The sequence below is a fragment of the Eucalyptus grandis genome, chromosome 6, assembly GCF_016545825.1.
Source record: "Eucalyptus grandis isolate ANBG69807.140 chromosome 6, ASM1654582v1, whole genome shotgun sequence".
Classification (NCBI taxonomy): Eukaryota; Viridiplantae; Streptophyta; class Magnoliopsida; order Myrtales; family Myrtaceae; genus Eucalyptus; species Eucalyptus grandis.
In genome coordinates, this window is record NC_052617.1 from 48,997,916 (window position 1) to 49,013,739 (window position 15,824).

The following is a 15,824-nucleotide window of genomic DNA, read 5'->3' on the forward strand; positions in this document are numbered from 1 at the left end:
TGACAGGCTTTGAGTTTGATTGGCAACTCAAGGATTGCATTTGAACTTTGAAGGGGGCCAAAAAGCAGTGAAGAAAAACATAATGCAATTGTACACAGTAAAAGATGGAGGGGCAGAGAGGGAGAGAGGGAGAGGAGAGAGAGAGAGAGAGAGAGAGGGAGGGAGGGTAAAGAAAGTGAAGGGAGGAGGGGAGCAGAAGCGCATCTTTGTTAGCTTTCTCTGCTTTTCATGCCCTTAACCTCTTCTTCTCTCCTCTGCAAAAGGAAAAGCCAATGACCCCATTCCCATGCTCCTTCCTTCCTTTCTTTCTTTCTTCATAAATATACAAAACACACATCAACAACAGAGACACAGACACAGAGAGAGAGAGAGAGAGAGAGAGAGAGGTGCGGTGGGGGTGGACCACCCCGGTTTGGTGATTGGAGTGTGAGTGTGGTTCAAAAGTAATTCTGGCTGGGAAAATATCTCACCATAATAATAACAATTCATTTTTTTTTTTTTTTTTTAATTTCCTCATCATAAATCTCTATGACCTGTACAATTCCTTATTCCACGGTCTCCTCCCATTTTTCTTTTTTCTTTTTTTGAATCCCTCACTCCTCTGGGGAAAACATTTTCTCTTACCTATACCATCCCCCCCCACCCTTTTCAAAATCTTCACATGTCCTTGGTTGCCCTTGCCCACAAAATTTCTAGAAGAAACACATTAAAAAAAAAAATCAAAAATAGCGAGGGAAAATAAATAATAGAAGGGAAAAAAGAAAAACGAAATTACCCCTCCCATCCCCAACCAATGTACAAGTATTTGCCCTTCCCCCTTTTCCCTTCACAATGACTGATTTAATCAAAATTCAGCCGAACATCCACGGACCCAGCGTGTGATGAGGTGCTTACCCACGGCATCAAATTCTGCACCGGCGGTGACGCCTCCAATTTACAGACTCTCGCACTCCGAACCTCCGAAGGATCCACCATGAATCTTAATTGCCGCTCCAGGGTTCATGTGGTGACGATCCTTGGTTCATCCGCAAGTCTATTCCTTTCTCCATTCACTTCCCTTTCCCTCCAGCAGCTACCTTTCCTCTATGAAGATTCTTCCTATAAAATCCCGGAATCTCTTGGAATAGAGTTTTGGATCCACCGCCGAGATAGAGGTGGGATCAGCTTGGAAGGATTTATATGCATGCTCTATCTTCTTGGTGATGTCGTAATCCTGTAGGATGTCGATGATGCCGAAGTATAGAACAACCTCATATGTCTCGCTGTTCCGTGAAGGCGTCAAATGGCTCACGCCCCCTTGAGTGTACTGGTCAAAATCACTCCTCCGAGCCATCCTCTCTGCTCTCGCAGGCATATTTGCTCCTAACCGTATCAAGGGTTTCCTGATGAAAAGTAATTCAGTTTTTATCTCAGTACGAATGATTTATAAATTTGTTCCCAAAAAAAAAAAAAAAAAAAAAGCAACCACATGTACAATTGATGTCCTGCTACATGTTTTCTGATTCGAATGAAAAGAAGCGAATTCATTGGAATAAAATCGACATGGAAATCAATGTGCAAGGGCATAGAAACTCTTCATCAGTATTCTATAGGACAACATAAGATCCATCATTAAAAATTCCCAAACCCAATCTTGAAGCCAACAGTAGTCCACAAGCATTGTCCCAAGAGATGAAGACAGAACAGGAAACAGACGTGACCCACATACAGCTATTGCTTAGACTACCAAGGCCATTGATTGCCCTAGACAGTCGTGCTAGATTTAATTACTCTTAAATATTGCTTGGCCAATCTCAATAAATTGGATTTAAATGACAAAAATCAATCATGAATCTTGTCAAATAAAGGGGCATTCCCAGGGTGAACTTGAGACAAAAGAACAACGAGTCTTAAATCATACCTGCCAGCTAAAACTCGGTCCATGTCTTGTAGCTCTGCCTCAAGGAAACGGCAGCCCCGCATGAACTTTTCATTCTGATAAGAATCTTTTCTGCCTGCAAAGGCAAATGCATTCCTTATGAAATGTTCTTTGTTATAAACATAATGGATCTAACTAGAGATAGTTACTGAGAAAAGAATTATGAATAATTACCAGTTCGCAACACGAACGGAGACAACCCCATTTTGTCACACGTGCTGGTATCCCGAAAATGAAGACCAACCAATAGACTATAATCCATTATTCCCTCTGCTTCCAAGAACTCACAGTCTTGCTCGATTTGCCTGATCAAAATTTCAGAGGACATAAGTACTATACAGGAGAAGGAAAAGGTTTTAGGTTCGCTCACTAATAGAAAGGCCAGGGCGTATTATGACCAAGACTTACGTCTTGAGCTCTTGAAACCAACTCCGTTGCAGGCGAAATACAAAATTGAGATCGAGATCCTTCAGGGTTGTTGTTTCATCAATCTCCTCCTCGGGTTTATCTGTCATGCGGCCATGGGAGGATCCTTTCAGATCAAACCGCCGATGTATTCGGTATTCTGAGCAAAACAAGTTCGCCATGACAATGAACCGGGTCTGGATTTCAATAGAATCAGAAGTAAGTACTTAATGGCCGGAGTTTACAAAGGCCTGGCAATAAAGGTTGAAATATCTTCAATAGAGCATATACCTTCTGGCCACCGATAGGTTTGACACAGTGCACACCGAAGAACTTTGTCACCAGGGAATTTTCGTACTTGCGGACATGATGGAAATAGCTACGGAGCATCCTTATAAGCACCTGAACGTAGATTTCCAAAACTCAGTTCCAATCTACTAGAAGCTCCACCTTCCGGGCGTATTTGCTCAGTCACAGAAGTAGTGCGAAAGCTTACCTTAACTTCGGACTTCTTCACAGTTTTTATCATAAATCTGTCATCCTGGGTAAGGTAGAAGAAGCTGCCACTCTTCCCCGGCGAAGAGAGCTCTCTCAATGCGTCGTTGCCGCAAATCGCTACCATGTAATCGGCAGGATCCACTTGAAACAGCTCCCTCAAGTGCCTGAAATGTCAAGCCATTTATTTAGCAGATGAAAATAGCGGATAGGGAAAAGGAGATTTGGGAAAAACTAGTGATGACCCTAGTCATCGACCGAATGTTGTCATAATTACCTAGACTTCAAGAAAGATATGAAGTATTCATTAAGGATAAATCAAACACTGAATAAACTGCACACCAAGCAAAGCATAAAACCCCAAATCACGCTCCCGTGCAAATTTACCTGAACACCATTGGGCAATAATCCTTCCAGCGGAATTCCACCGATTGATGGGGCGGCGTAACCTTTGATCCTTCCGGCGGAAACCTCGTCCAGAACTTCTCCTTCGGATCGAAGTCGCTCGGCCTCAAATCCCGCAGGTCGCTCTGCTTCCCGACAGAGTAACTAAAAAAGAAATAATTGGACAAAAAATCAAAACCCCATGATCCAGAAGAAGGTCGTGAAACAAAATTAATCGAGATCCATCAGTCAGATTCGAGCGGCCGAATTACCTGATACCCAATTGCAAATTGAGCATCAAGTCGTAGTTCTTGTGCCCTTTCGAGATCGTCTGGCCTGGCTTCTTGGCATCGTCACTGAAACAACAAGGTCCCCTCCTAAAATCCGTAAACCCGTCGTGGCCGAACCCCATCCCGTTACGGTAGAAGATGGACGCCGGCACATTGTCGATGATGTCGCAAGTGATGTCCCCAGCCTCGCCGTCGGACTCCCAAATACATATCCTGGGGAAGTTCCTCTCCGTCAAGCTCCCCCTCGCGCCGTCCACGGAGGACCGCTTCCGCATCGTGGCGAGCATCAAATGCTCGGCGACATAGGCCGCGTCGTTGCTCTTCCCGTTGCCCGGGTAGAACGCCCCCTCCAATTGCTGCTGAATCTTCAAGTCCTTGTTCCAAGAGATGGAATAGCGACCGCCGTCTGGCCAGATGAACACGCCATTCCCCTTCGGGACCCCGTTCTCCCAGTGCCCTTCGTACCGGTTGCCGTTGGCCCACGTCAGCACGCCGCGGCCGGAGATCACGCCGTTGCGCCACTCGCCCTCGTACTCGTTCCCGTTCCTCCACACGTACCGGCCCTGCCCGTCCTGCAGGTTCCGCTTCCAGGTGCCCTCGTAGAAGTCGCCGTTGGCGTACCGCTTCTGGCCGTAGCCGTGCTTCCGATCGGCGTTCCAGGAGCCGCGGTATGTGTCGCCGTCGGCGCCGACGAAGGTCCCGAGGCCCTCCATCCGGCCGGACTTGAACTCGCCCTCGAAGGTGGCGCCGGAGGGCCAAGAGAACTTGCCCTTCCCGGAGGCCTTGCCCCGCCTCCACTCGCCCTCGTACATGCAACCGTCGGCCCACAGGTACTTGCCAGATCCGTGCGGCGCATTCCCCGAGAAGCTCCCGATGTATAGATCTCCGTTGGGGAGAGGCTTCTCGACGGCCCTCCCGGCGGCGGTGGCCACCGCCGGGGCGACCCGTCGGGTCCCGGCCTGCGATCGGCTCCGGCTGACGACGATCGGGGGCGCCACGACGAGCTCCAGGGGGGGCTTCCGGCCGTCCTTGTCGGAGACCACCGTGACCCTAATCCCGCCCTCCTCCTCCTCCTCCTCGGACGACGACTTCTTCTTCTTCGTCAGCGAACTCCGCTCATCCAGCAACAACGCCTCATGCATTTTCTTTTTCCGCCAGTCCCGCTCCCTCGTCGGCGCTCTACATCAAATCAGAACACCTCCTCATCCGGGGGAACTCTCGCGCTTCCTCTCCGCTGCTGCTGCTCCTCCTCCTCCCGGCCGTCGGAATCACCCGCATTAGCGGCGGCGAGCCCACCGCCGGAGCGAACATACAGCGGCGGCCGGGTTCCTCGGTACAGAAGTAGTCCCGCCTTCCGGAGAGACTCCCGTCGCTCGGTCCAGAGATTCGGCGAACTCTCGCCGCGCGGGGAGAGAAATCGGCGGGGTGGTTGGGGGATACTGCGAGCGACAGAAGGTGCGGAGAGCGAAGAAAGAAACGAAGAGGATAGAAAGAGAACGAGAGAGAGAGAGAGAGAGAGAGAGAGCCAACGAATACAAAAAGTGGACAAGAGATAGAGAGAGAAGAGGTGTGTTTTGTGTGGGTACGTTTTAATTTTATTTTTTTTGGGTGCAAAATGGAGGAAAAAAAATTGCGAAAAAGGGAGAAAAAGGGGGATGGGTGAGAAGCGAGCCAGGACGAGATAATTGAATTTGAGACCCGGCTTGGCTTTTGTTGCATCGGGAACGGAGCAATAACGGAGGGGGGGTCAGCTTTCTTTTAATTACGGGGTGGTGCTTAACTTGGCGGGACGAAAGGACGGATGTGCCCTCGGTGGATCGTGGGAATTCCCGTCCTACAGGATTCCTTCGATCTGCTGCCGGCAGGCTGCATCGGCATCGTGCGCATCATCGAGATGTGACGGCGTCTCCGAGGCCGGCCCCCCCTCTCGCTCTCCTCCTCCTCCTCCTCCTCCTCCTCCTGCGTTGCTGCTAGTACCACGGCGGCGTGCCATAAAGCGACACGGTAACGCCAGCTACCATTCGCCCTCGCTTTTCCGCGTTAATTGCGAGTCTGCCACTCCGTCCCTCCGTCCCGTCCGTCGGTTCTGTTCCGACTGACCGTGGCGGACGGTGGCGGGTCCGGGTCGGATCCCTTTTCTTTCGTTCTCTTTTGTTTTTTTTTTCTTTTCTTTTCTTTTTTTGTGACCGTTTGCTTTTTGGGATCGGCAGATGGGTGTTCACTGTTCATCGCTGTGGCCCTTTTACCAATCGAACCCGGCGAAGTCCCGACAGGCCGGGAGATGAATCGGTGCAGATTCCCAAAATTTTCTTTCTTCTTCTTTTTTCTTTTTTTTTAAGGGGAAAAAAATTGTTTATGTGTGTGACTGTGTGTGTATTGTCAGATCCGAGATGAGAATTTTGGTGGTCCGTATCAAGGAGGTGCACTGAGGCAGCCTCATTGAGCCGTCCAAATCAAGGGGAAAACCGGTCTCTCTACCTGCAGGATCTCGGACAAAGTTTGGAGTAATGGGGGAGTGCAAAGTCGATTTACAGGCTTGGTTCGTCCAATCATGTGGCCACCTGTAATTGGGTTAGCTCAACAAGTCCTTCTTATATCTCGATTTAATGCATACACATCGTGTCATGAATTGATATTTGACCTTTTCACATTTTTCCCCGACTATTTTGTCGGATACAAGAAGCCCGTTGATTTAAAAAGCTGTTCCTAGAAAATTATTTTCCAACTTTTCAAAATTTTTTTATCATACAAGGTTAAATGATATACAGAAAAACATTTTCCATGCACCAAAAATAATAAAATAAAAAGCGACTCCCCATCCTGACAAGAAGTTAATCGTAAATAAGAATTGACCATTTTCCTTCAAAATGGTATCCATAAAAAATATTTTCATTTATCATGAAATTTTCAACGAAATAAACTCAGTCTAAAATCGAGTGATTTATGAATTAATATTCCACACGGATTACAAAGCCGGAAAACCTCATTTTCAATACATTTCAGAGCGAATAGACTTTCGACATTTTGTTTGCGCTTTATAAGAAATTAGAGATTTTTATTTTCTTTAATTCGAACATCAACTGATGGAATGGTTTGTTGAGGTAGGAGAACATGAAGCGACCCCCCGAGCGGTCTCGTACGCGAGATCTGCCGAATCAAATATGAGCTTCGGCAAAATGGGTATTTTCCTACAACTGGAGTTGGGTGCGCGAATCGTGGGCGTTTTAGCAGTGGACCTTAGAAAAAAAGAAAGACTCGGCAAACACACTCAAACCGCGTGGAAAAGCATATCCAATTTTCTCAATAATATCAACAACAACAACATCGACATCAGCATAAATGATAGTATATAGCGATCGCAATAATAGCAATAATCTACCTAATAATAATGCTGATTTTAGGATTGGTTAATTGAACTAATTTACATTTTTTTTTTTATATCCAGGATCCATCGAAACCCCCTTTCGCTGAGTCTCGCCACAAGCCGTTATTTATACGTCAATACATAGAGAGAGCTAACCCAGGACCCCAACACCAATGCCCCCACTTATGATACTTTAGCAATAAGATGGTTCAAATCATTGACATCAGCGATGAGAAATAACGCACACCAACTGCGCTACTCGTGGTTGGGTTACATTTTTTTTATAATTCTAAGTTTACAAAGCATCAAATTTGTGAAATATTGAGAAAAAAACAAAAAAGAGAACGGACGAGGGCCGCAAGGAGCCACATTTTGCATGTCAAAAAAAAAAAAAAAAAAGAGGAGAAATTATATGGGAAAAGTTAGATATGGTGAGAAAAAATAAGTATTCCAAGATTCGTTCTATTTATGGAAATGAATTGAAATTTTCTTTTTGGATCAATGAGGATCTAAATGCGAGTTTGGAAAGTAGCATTGATTTAAGGAATCGTGATCTTGAAGTGCCACGGGGCTTGATGTAATCTCAAACGAGAATTCCGTCCCTATGTAAAGCATTTTATCGTGAATTTAGTCCGAATTCGAAATTATCTTTCTTTGTTCGTTTTCATTTGCGTCGCGACGTACTCTGAATACTCTACATGCATATCATATGCTGCATCCTGTCGTAGGGACGGGTCGCGTCGAGCGTCGCCGGCCCACGTGCCATGCATGTGCGGTTGGCGCGATGGGAGAAGCCTGTGTGGCTCCTGATGAATCGTGAAGCTATTATATCTTGTTTTTGGCCGCATGGTGGCCCCATTTCATTTCATCTTGCCCCTTTAGTGGAACCTCCAACTTTGGGAGGAGTGGATAAATGCTTTCGCGAGATACTAATTTCGAATCGTGGCCATCCACAGTCGACCGCACAACAAGAGATGTCGCAGTTGCTTCACTTTTTAGGGCAATTCCTCTCTGGAGATTCTGTAGGTTATGGTTGCGAAGATAGAGTTACATTGCCCGAATTACTGAGTTCGGATTATAGTATTCCCATCTATTTTAATGCGTGAGATTTATTTCTATCTATTCAGGGCAATACACGATAATAGAAAGTTATCCTTGCGTCGGACGTGTTTAATCGGGAATCGATGTGATGATGTCGGGTTTCATATGGGTAGAGAGACATTTAAATCCGTCCTCGAGATGCTCCGAAACACTCATTGCTTGAGCCATTGATTGATTTACGTTTCATTCTTAATGGACTTGTCAGCAAATTGATGTGCCCAGCAATTAGTGTAAATGGCTTCCTATTCCTTTCCTATACTTCGGAGTATGATGACCATATCTTACAGAAAGTGGGAAAAAAATCATTTCGAAGTATCGTGGCATGCGTCCCTTTGAACTGAAGAAGCCTTCAAGAGATAGAATTTGGATGAACATAGAACCGTAAAACAAGTAATGAAACTAGTGGGTCTGATCAGGTGGAAAATGATTTGACCCAAAGCAACCTAATTTACCCATTTTTGATGCATTTGCAAATGCAAATGCAGTGACTCATATCCAATTCAATCCATGCGACATATTAAATTCATAAACGACCCGAATCATATTATTAAAATACTTCATTACTTAACTCAATCTAGAGAAATTCATACCCAAACTGAGGTAAGAGCGTGAATTTATACACAACCCAAATCATATTATTAAAATACTTTCTTATTTAACTCAATCTAGAGAAATGCATACCAACCAAAACTGAGGTGAGAGCCAGAAGTGAGAAAGCACGAGAGATAGACTGAGTTTAAGTAAATTGTGAACCTAATTAACACCCTAATTATTTTGAGATTTACTATTTCAAACACGTTCATAACTTATTTACTGAATATAACTAATCAATTTTTGATTAATTTTGCTGGGTTTATGATACATTTTAACATGCCCAACGAAACGGGTGGATTTGAGTGAATAATCGGTTAGAGGATCCAAAGATGTATATACAACACCCCCTTCGGGACAAATCCATCGCTCACCTAACAACAAAGACAAATGCAATCCTGTAGTTTAATGGTCCGCGGGGTTAGTTAAATGATGAGATCCGCAAAGCAAAAGTTAATTCCTTCATATTTGGACCGCGTAGGTTTGACTTCCAACGTACGAGAAGTAATACCCCGAGACGCGCTGATTAACACCATCGAATTAAACATGATTAGCGTGGAATTTAACTAAGTAATCTTGACATGTTCCGACAATGATTCTGGCCTAATCCTCCAGCACGCGACGGTGGAATATCTGTATAACCGCGGTCGGAGCTTCTCCGAATTTGCAAGGGGAAAGAATCATGAGGCCCCCCCTGCTCGGAAGCATCGCCGTCGGGTCCGATCCCCACCAATTGTTTTTCTTTCCAAAACCCATGTTTGTTTAACGAGGGGAGGTTGACATTTGGTAAAAGTCCATCGCCGGCGCGCAACTTATACATTATCTACGATCCGAGATCTAATCACTTCTTACATCGGGCATCACGAATTTTCACGCTCGCCAGTAACGGTCGATCCGCGTGTACAAGATGAGCAAATGCGATGTTACGGGTTCATTCCGAACTGTCCCTAAAACAACACAAGCCATACGTTGAATTCCACGTTTCCATGGGTCGATGAGATCAAGGAGAGAACGATGGCGTGGTGCTAACTGGACCGGCCAATAGATTTCTAGCGAAATCAAGAGGGGGACGGGTACGTGTTTGTTGGGGTTAAAAAACTAGAAGTTGACCGGGCTAGGTTGTTTGGGCGGTGCCGATTACTATTTCCCCCAAAATAATTTAATCCTTTGAACCGGTTCTTGGATGAAGAAGGAGAGTACACGAGCGATTTCAAGTCTCGCATAAAATCGAATGGAGTTTCATGGATTTGAATAGAAGTCAATGGAAAAAAGAATTGAATAAGTAGCATTGATCTCTAATTGGCAACACCTAAAAATTGTCCTCTCAAGTTTCTATTTACGCTTCTTATGCTTCGGCCTGCTGATATCAAGATTTATGGATTATCAAGTTTACGTGGTATAACTGATCAATTATATCAAATGTTGCGTCACAATTTTAGGAATTTTCACCTAACAATTAATTGTTCATAAGTCTTTCACCCGTAACCGTTGTGTGGTGCATCGAAGGCTTGGCAATGAGACTATGGGCGCGTTTGGTAACGATTCCATTCCAGGGAGTAGATTCGATCGGGCGATTCTTTTTATTTTGTTCCTGAACCGATTCTAAGCATTTTAAGTTATTTGGTAACTGTTCAAATTTTTTTATTCTGGAATAGAATTGCGTTTGATACCATGTTCATTAATTTTGTTCCAAATCAATTTTTTAAATTTTTAAATAAATTTTTTACTTTTTTACTTTTTTTCTTTTCTTTTTCATTTTTTCCTTTTTTTTTTTCCTTTTTTTCTTTTTTTTTTTTTTTTCTTTTCTTTTTTCCTTATTCTCATCTTCTTCTTCTTTCTTGTGGTCGGTCGCCTAGCCCCGCCGAGCCCCGCCGGTGGCCAGCCGGCCTCGCCGGGAGCCGGGCGAGGCTTGCCAAGCCACCGGCGGGCCGGGCAAGCCTCGCCCGGCCACCGGTGGGGGCCGGGCGGGCAAGCCTCGGCCGGGTGTCGCGAGGCTTGCCTAGCCCCTACCCGGCCCCGGCGAGGCTCGGCCTCGCCGGTGGGCGGGCTTGCCTCCACGAACGGTGGGCGGTGGCGGCGGTGGACGGTGGCGACGGACAGCAGATGGTAGCGAGCGGTGGTGAACGGCGGTCGCGAGATGGTCGAAGGGAAAAAGGAGGGTTCTTGATTTTGATTTTCAAATTCGTTCCCGAAACAAGAATCAACTTTTTTTTTGTTCTTGATTCTATTCCCAATCTGTTCCTGGGAACAAAAATTTTACCAAACACGATTCTAAGCCCAAACTCATTCTGAGAACAAAGAATCAGAATTTGGCATTGTTTGGATGGTTACCAAACATGGCCTATGTTGCAAGTTTGCAATTAAGAAAAGAGGATTTTCTTATATTTTATCTATTGTTTGGTGAATCGTAATAATAAAATTGGATATTTTCATATCATGCCGTAACTATTAATGTAAATGACCATAAAAATGCACAAATGAAGATGGTAATAATCTCTCATAATTCACTGCAAAAGAAATCATAAATGCATAAATGAAAATAACCTCCATTAATCAATCCGTAATTATTGTATGATCTAAATCTTAAACAACAAATGAACTCATCGCAATATTCTAGAGCAACGGGCTCAACCGTGACAAGAAATGGAAATGGGCTACGGCAACATCAACAAGGTAAGTCAACCATTGACTGCCAAATCTAATAAAGGAGAGAGAAAATATAATCATTTACCTTAACAACTTCACCAAGTATTCACCAAGTATAGTGTTTTGATTTTCTCGACGACTCTGTGAAATTTCAATATGAAACACATAGTTATGGATGAGAAGGAGTATCGACTCTGTTACAACTTTAACAAACTTTTGACCGGAATTAGAGAGTTACATAAGAGAAAGAACTTTGATTACTCTCACCATTTTGTAGAGCTTTGATGTGAAATCATAGAATTATGAAAGAGTCATGGAACTTAATATGAACCAAGAGATACGAAGGAGAAGGAGATGAAGAGGGTAGGCTTTTCTTTGGAAATGTCATCGCCCCTCATCCCTTGAGAACTAGAATGATTATTTTCAAGTTTGAATTAATTCATTTTAATATAAGATCTTTTACTTCAATTTTAGTTACTTATTTTTATTATTATTTTCCATCTTTTATTATTTTTTATCTCTTTTTTATTTCCTTCCATCATTCCTTATTAAAAAAATTTATCAAATAATAAATTATACTAGTATAGCTAATAATATATATACCAAATATATGTACATACTATATAAATAAAAATATGAAATAAATAAAAACAAAAGATGTTGTTATGTTTTATTATTTTATATTAGAATTCAATTTTTTTATATTTAATGATTATGATAATTTTATTAAATTAAAGTTTCTTATTTAAGAAATAAATTTTTATGAATAGATATAAGAAAGCATATTCATATTTATTTTACCTCTCCCATATGATATTTTATTTGGGCCATATCTCTCTTACATCCAATTTTATGTGATCTCAAGCAGGAACCAACCACTAGATAGGAAAATTTTTATGCTATCTTAACTTTTATCCCAACCACCAAATATATCGTTAGGTGTAAATCAAGTCAGTCAGCTCCCCGCATGTCGGTAAGATCCATAATTATTGGGAAAAGCAAAATGGCCAAATGTCATTTTCTATGAACATGACAACTAACTATATCAAAATGTCGTAATTCATGGGATTGGCCATTTGATCAAGTTGTTTTCATTGCTTCTTTGGTTACACTGTATCACTCGCTTAAGATTGCAATTCGGTAATAATGCTGTCCAAACGCGTCGCTTTCATTCAAAGTACTACAAAATTATGTAGCCATATACGGAAGAATCGCGTCATCAACCGGATGCCTCCATCCCCGGCGAGCACCGACGCAAAATCATCGGTAAATGAAGGCATTAATCCCGGCGCTCGTTTTCAGAGGAGAGAAAACTATGAAAGAACCGAATCTTCATGAACTCCTCACTTGGCGGCCAACTATCAGGACATCGACCCCGAGCCCTCCATTCGCATGACAACAACTATTGATGGGGTCTTTTCCTTAACAAGTGTCCCGAAAGACGCTCGTTAATGAAGTCCGTATCGACATATTAGTCAATTTAGCTCAACGTCAGCATGACGAAAGCATTGGTCTTGAATTGGGCATGCTCCGGGTAGGCCAGAGCAAGAGGCGAGGCACCCATTAATTAATCAAAGGGCACACAGCCACGTCCTCCGAGACAGAGTCTTGTTCATTCCGATCGTGACTCGCCATACATGCCTCATTGACTCAACTTTCAAAGCTGCCTCCTCCCCCGGGGGACACAGCGGTCCATCTCGGCCACCTACCGATATTAAAGACTACAAAAATTTGTGAGTCTTGTAAAGTTGAGCGTTTACTTACTAGAAATCGGAAGAATATTTAACTTCTATAAGACGTTTGCTCGATCGATCCGTTTGGATCGATTCATGAAACCACACGATCCATTGTTGAAGCATATCGTGCAATCATTTTGTATACTTGCCAATTCGCTTATGAGTTATTTTTATGATGATCGACCAGCTCACCATTTGAGTGTGAATATGGTTTCATTGAGTCGACTAGCCATTTGAGTTAAATTCAACTTTAGCAACTGCGTAGTCTTGGGGCCAAAATAGACAATCAAGGGCATTTACCTTTCCATAAAGCAGGAAATATGCGGCGATATCATTTTTCACTTCTATGTCAAATTGAAGACTCTAGATCTAGTTCAAACGGTCAACCATGAGATATTATCTCCATTAGGAGTCATCAGTTTCAAGCTGGGTCAATTCCCATCCTTGAACTTGGATCAGGTAAGACTCGTTCTCAGTTTGAGGAATCGAAATTAGCCCATTCAGTCCTGGAATTGGATTGACTAGTTCAGTTCGATTTTAGAATTGATCCAGTAACTGATGATTTCTCTTTCTTCTTTTTTGTTTCTTCTATTTCTTACAAGTGGGAGTTTCCTAAAATTAAAAGAAAAAAAAAATTCCAATTAGAGTTTGCTTCAAAATTATAAAAATTAAGAAATCTTGACTTGTCCAGTCATTTTGGCTTCTTATGTGGAACTAAGAATTGGACCAATTGTTCGAGAAACCACCCAAAATCAGATAGTTCGGTTCCCAGGTTAGACCGAAATCGATACACAACCCGAATCACCACTAGCGGATTGATGTGTTACCATTAGTATCTTATTTGACTCTCGATTCATAGAATCGAGTCCATAAGAAATCACAAATTGACTAATACCCAAAAGCCACAACTAAAGCATAAAAAAATGTCATGGTCATACCAAATGGAGTCACGCCACCACCTAATTTAGCGTCGTTTGTGGGTTTGTGCCGCCTCTAAAGCATTGGTGGGATTCGACTTGAAAGTTCCTCTCTAGATGTTGCTATTGGCAAATATGTGTTTTTAAACGCCAAATCTAATGGATATATTTGTTATTAGTTGAATTTTGGAGAATAATATTTGTTGTATACATATAACATGAACGAAGTTCAACCGGAGAAATTGCGATTATGTTTATGGAGTAGTTCAATCATCTCTTCTCAACATTTACATGATAACAGTTAGATAATCTTTTCCTTTTTGGCGATTGGACGGTATATGTCAACTTTCGTAGCCTACATAAAGTCAATCTTTATGCTATGATTAAAAGCAAGTCATCTATATCAAGAGGGGGGGGGGGGGAATTGTGGGAGTTATTTTCTCGTGATCTCTCCCCAAATGACATGGTTAATGAACTGATTGAACCTATGACCTACACTTTCTACAACACGACATTTCAATCGTTTACACTCGACCGACTCCTTATAACTTTTTAGTTGTCGGATAAATTATCATTATCCAAATGGATAACTCTCGTCTCTAATAAGATTCCATCTTTTGAAATGCCCATCAAGCCATGACTCTCTAGATAAAATCGAAACTGGCCTTTTGATTTGGTAATTAGAAAGCTCAACTTGCTTATTGTGTCTAACTTGCCTTTTGATTTCTATTACGATTTGCTAACAATGGCGACGAGGGGATATCGACGAATAATCCAAACAGGATAAAACAAGAAGCATATGCTACGAAATTAAAAACACATCTCACAATCAACTTACTTTGACTATACCATACCCCACATTAATCTATATTATTTGACTAGCTCAGAAATAAGCCTATTGATAATAAATTTTCTAATGCTTTGATCATCGATGCGGGATTCCAATCATCGCACGCCAATGACCTAGGCATGATCGATGATCGAGAAACGACTTATAAGCTTCTTATTGGTTTAAGCAGATCAAATCAGACTCTACATTAGTTTTCGCGAATCGGATGGCTTCCACATTTACAATTGGTGAAAAGTATGACCTGGGCGCGACATGATTTTAAACTTTGTAAGGAACTACATTTTTGTAAGATTATCATATATTTCGGAGTCCACGAGAATCCCTTTTTTTTTTTTTTTTTTGCCCCCTTCTCTCTCTTTTGGAGGGTGACCGTTGATGTTTAAGTTGCCATTAGCTTTCGCAATTAGGTTTTCGTTTGCTCTTGCTTGTTCTGTTGCAAGACATTTTGATATTTCTCGAAGACAAGAAAATCGATCATCGGTCGAGCCAAACTGTCCCTTTTGCGGATGTGCCGACAGCCGAGGGCCGGGAAGCGGGAAGGTAAAAGGGGGAAGGGGGGGGCGGCCTTGCGTTGGCACAGCCGCACAGGTGGGGCCCGCCTCAACCTCCTCGGTTAAGCTGTCCGTGGGCCCCGCTCGAAGGGGGCATCGCGCGCCGGAGGAGGCGCCACGTGTCTGGACGACGTGCCAACCACTCATTGTCCAACCACGTCGGAGTCAATGGGCGCGGGGAAGGCGGGGCTGAGGGGTTTCCCTAAGAACATGCCGTGTCGCTGTCCGAAAGCCCCGAACCACAACCACTGGCGCGTACGTGTCTACCTGGAGCCAATCCTGGCCCTCCACGTGGACAGAACGTGAAAATGTCTCGTCTTGTTTAAGCACTCGATCGTGTATTTCTTTTTGTAGGGGGAAAGAGAAAATAATATCATGTCATGTCAACATAATACAAAGGAGATAACATTGAACCTCGTAATCTAATGACAACAGATGACAAAATGATTAATGACTTTCATGAGCTATGACATGATTTTTATATATGTAAATATGTACGTATCAATCAAATCATTAGCATTATCTGGACATGTTATCTGCAGTACATAGCACTTGAACACGCGGCTGGCATGCTTC

The 15,824-nt window shown here is 43.1% G+C and overlaps 1 protein-coding gene across 1 annotated transcript; it reads right to left on the reverse strand.

Annotated features, from left to right (window-relative positions):
• Positions 1-462: 462 nt before the first annotated feature.
• Positions 463-5,039, reverse strand: LOC104450470 (phosphatidylinositol 4-phosphate 5-kinase 1). The gene is made up of 8 exons (XM_010065037.3): positions 3,475-5,039; positions 3,206-3,367; positions 2,820-2,985; positions 2,615-2,725; positions 2,327-2,520; positions 2,093-2,223; positions 1,901-1,994; positions 463-1,382 (listed from the first exon to the last, which is right to left on the reverse strand). The coding sequence occupies exons 1-8, from the start codon at positions 4,632-4,634 to the stop codon at positions 1,073-1,075; spliced, it is 2,328 nt and encodes a 775-aa protein (XP_010063339.1). The 5' UTR covers positions 4,635-5,039; the 3' UTR covers positions 463-1,072.
• Between the last annotated feature and the right edge of the window lie 10,785 nt (positions 5,040-15,824).

Excerpts from the sequence above, each read along its gene's own strand:
- LOC104450470 (XM_010065037.3), bottom strand. The coding sequence starts at position 4,634 with ATGCATGAGGCGTTGTTGCTGGATGAGCGGAGTTCGCTGACGAAGAAG. Across the intron at positions 2,521-2,614 it reads AACCTATCGGTGGCCAGAAG|ACCCGGTTCATTGTCATGGC; the intron begins GTATATGCTCTA and ends ATTGAAATCCAG. Across the intron at positions 2,224-2,326 it reads TGGTTTCAAGAGCTCAAGAC|GCAAATCGAGCAAGACTGTG; the intron begins GTAAGTCTTGGT and ends AATTTTGATCAG.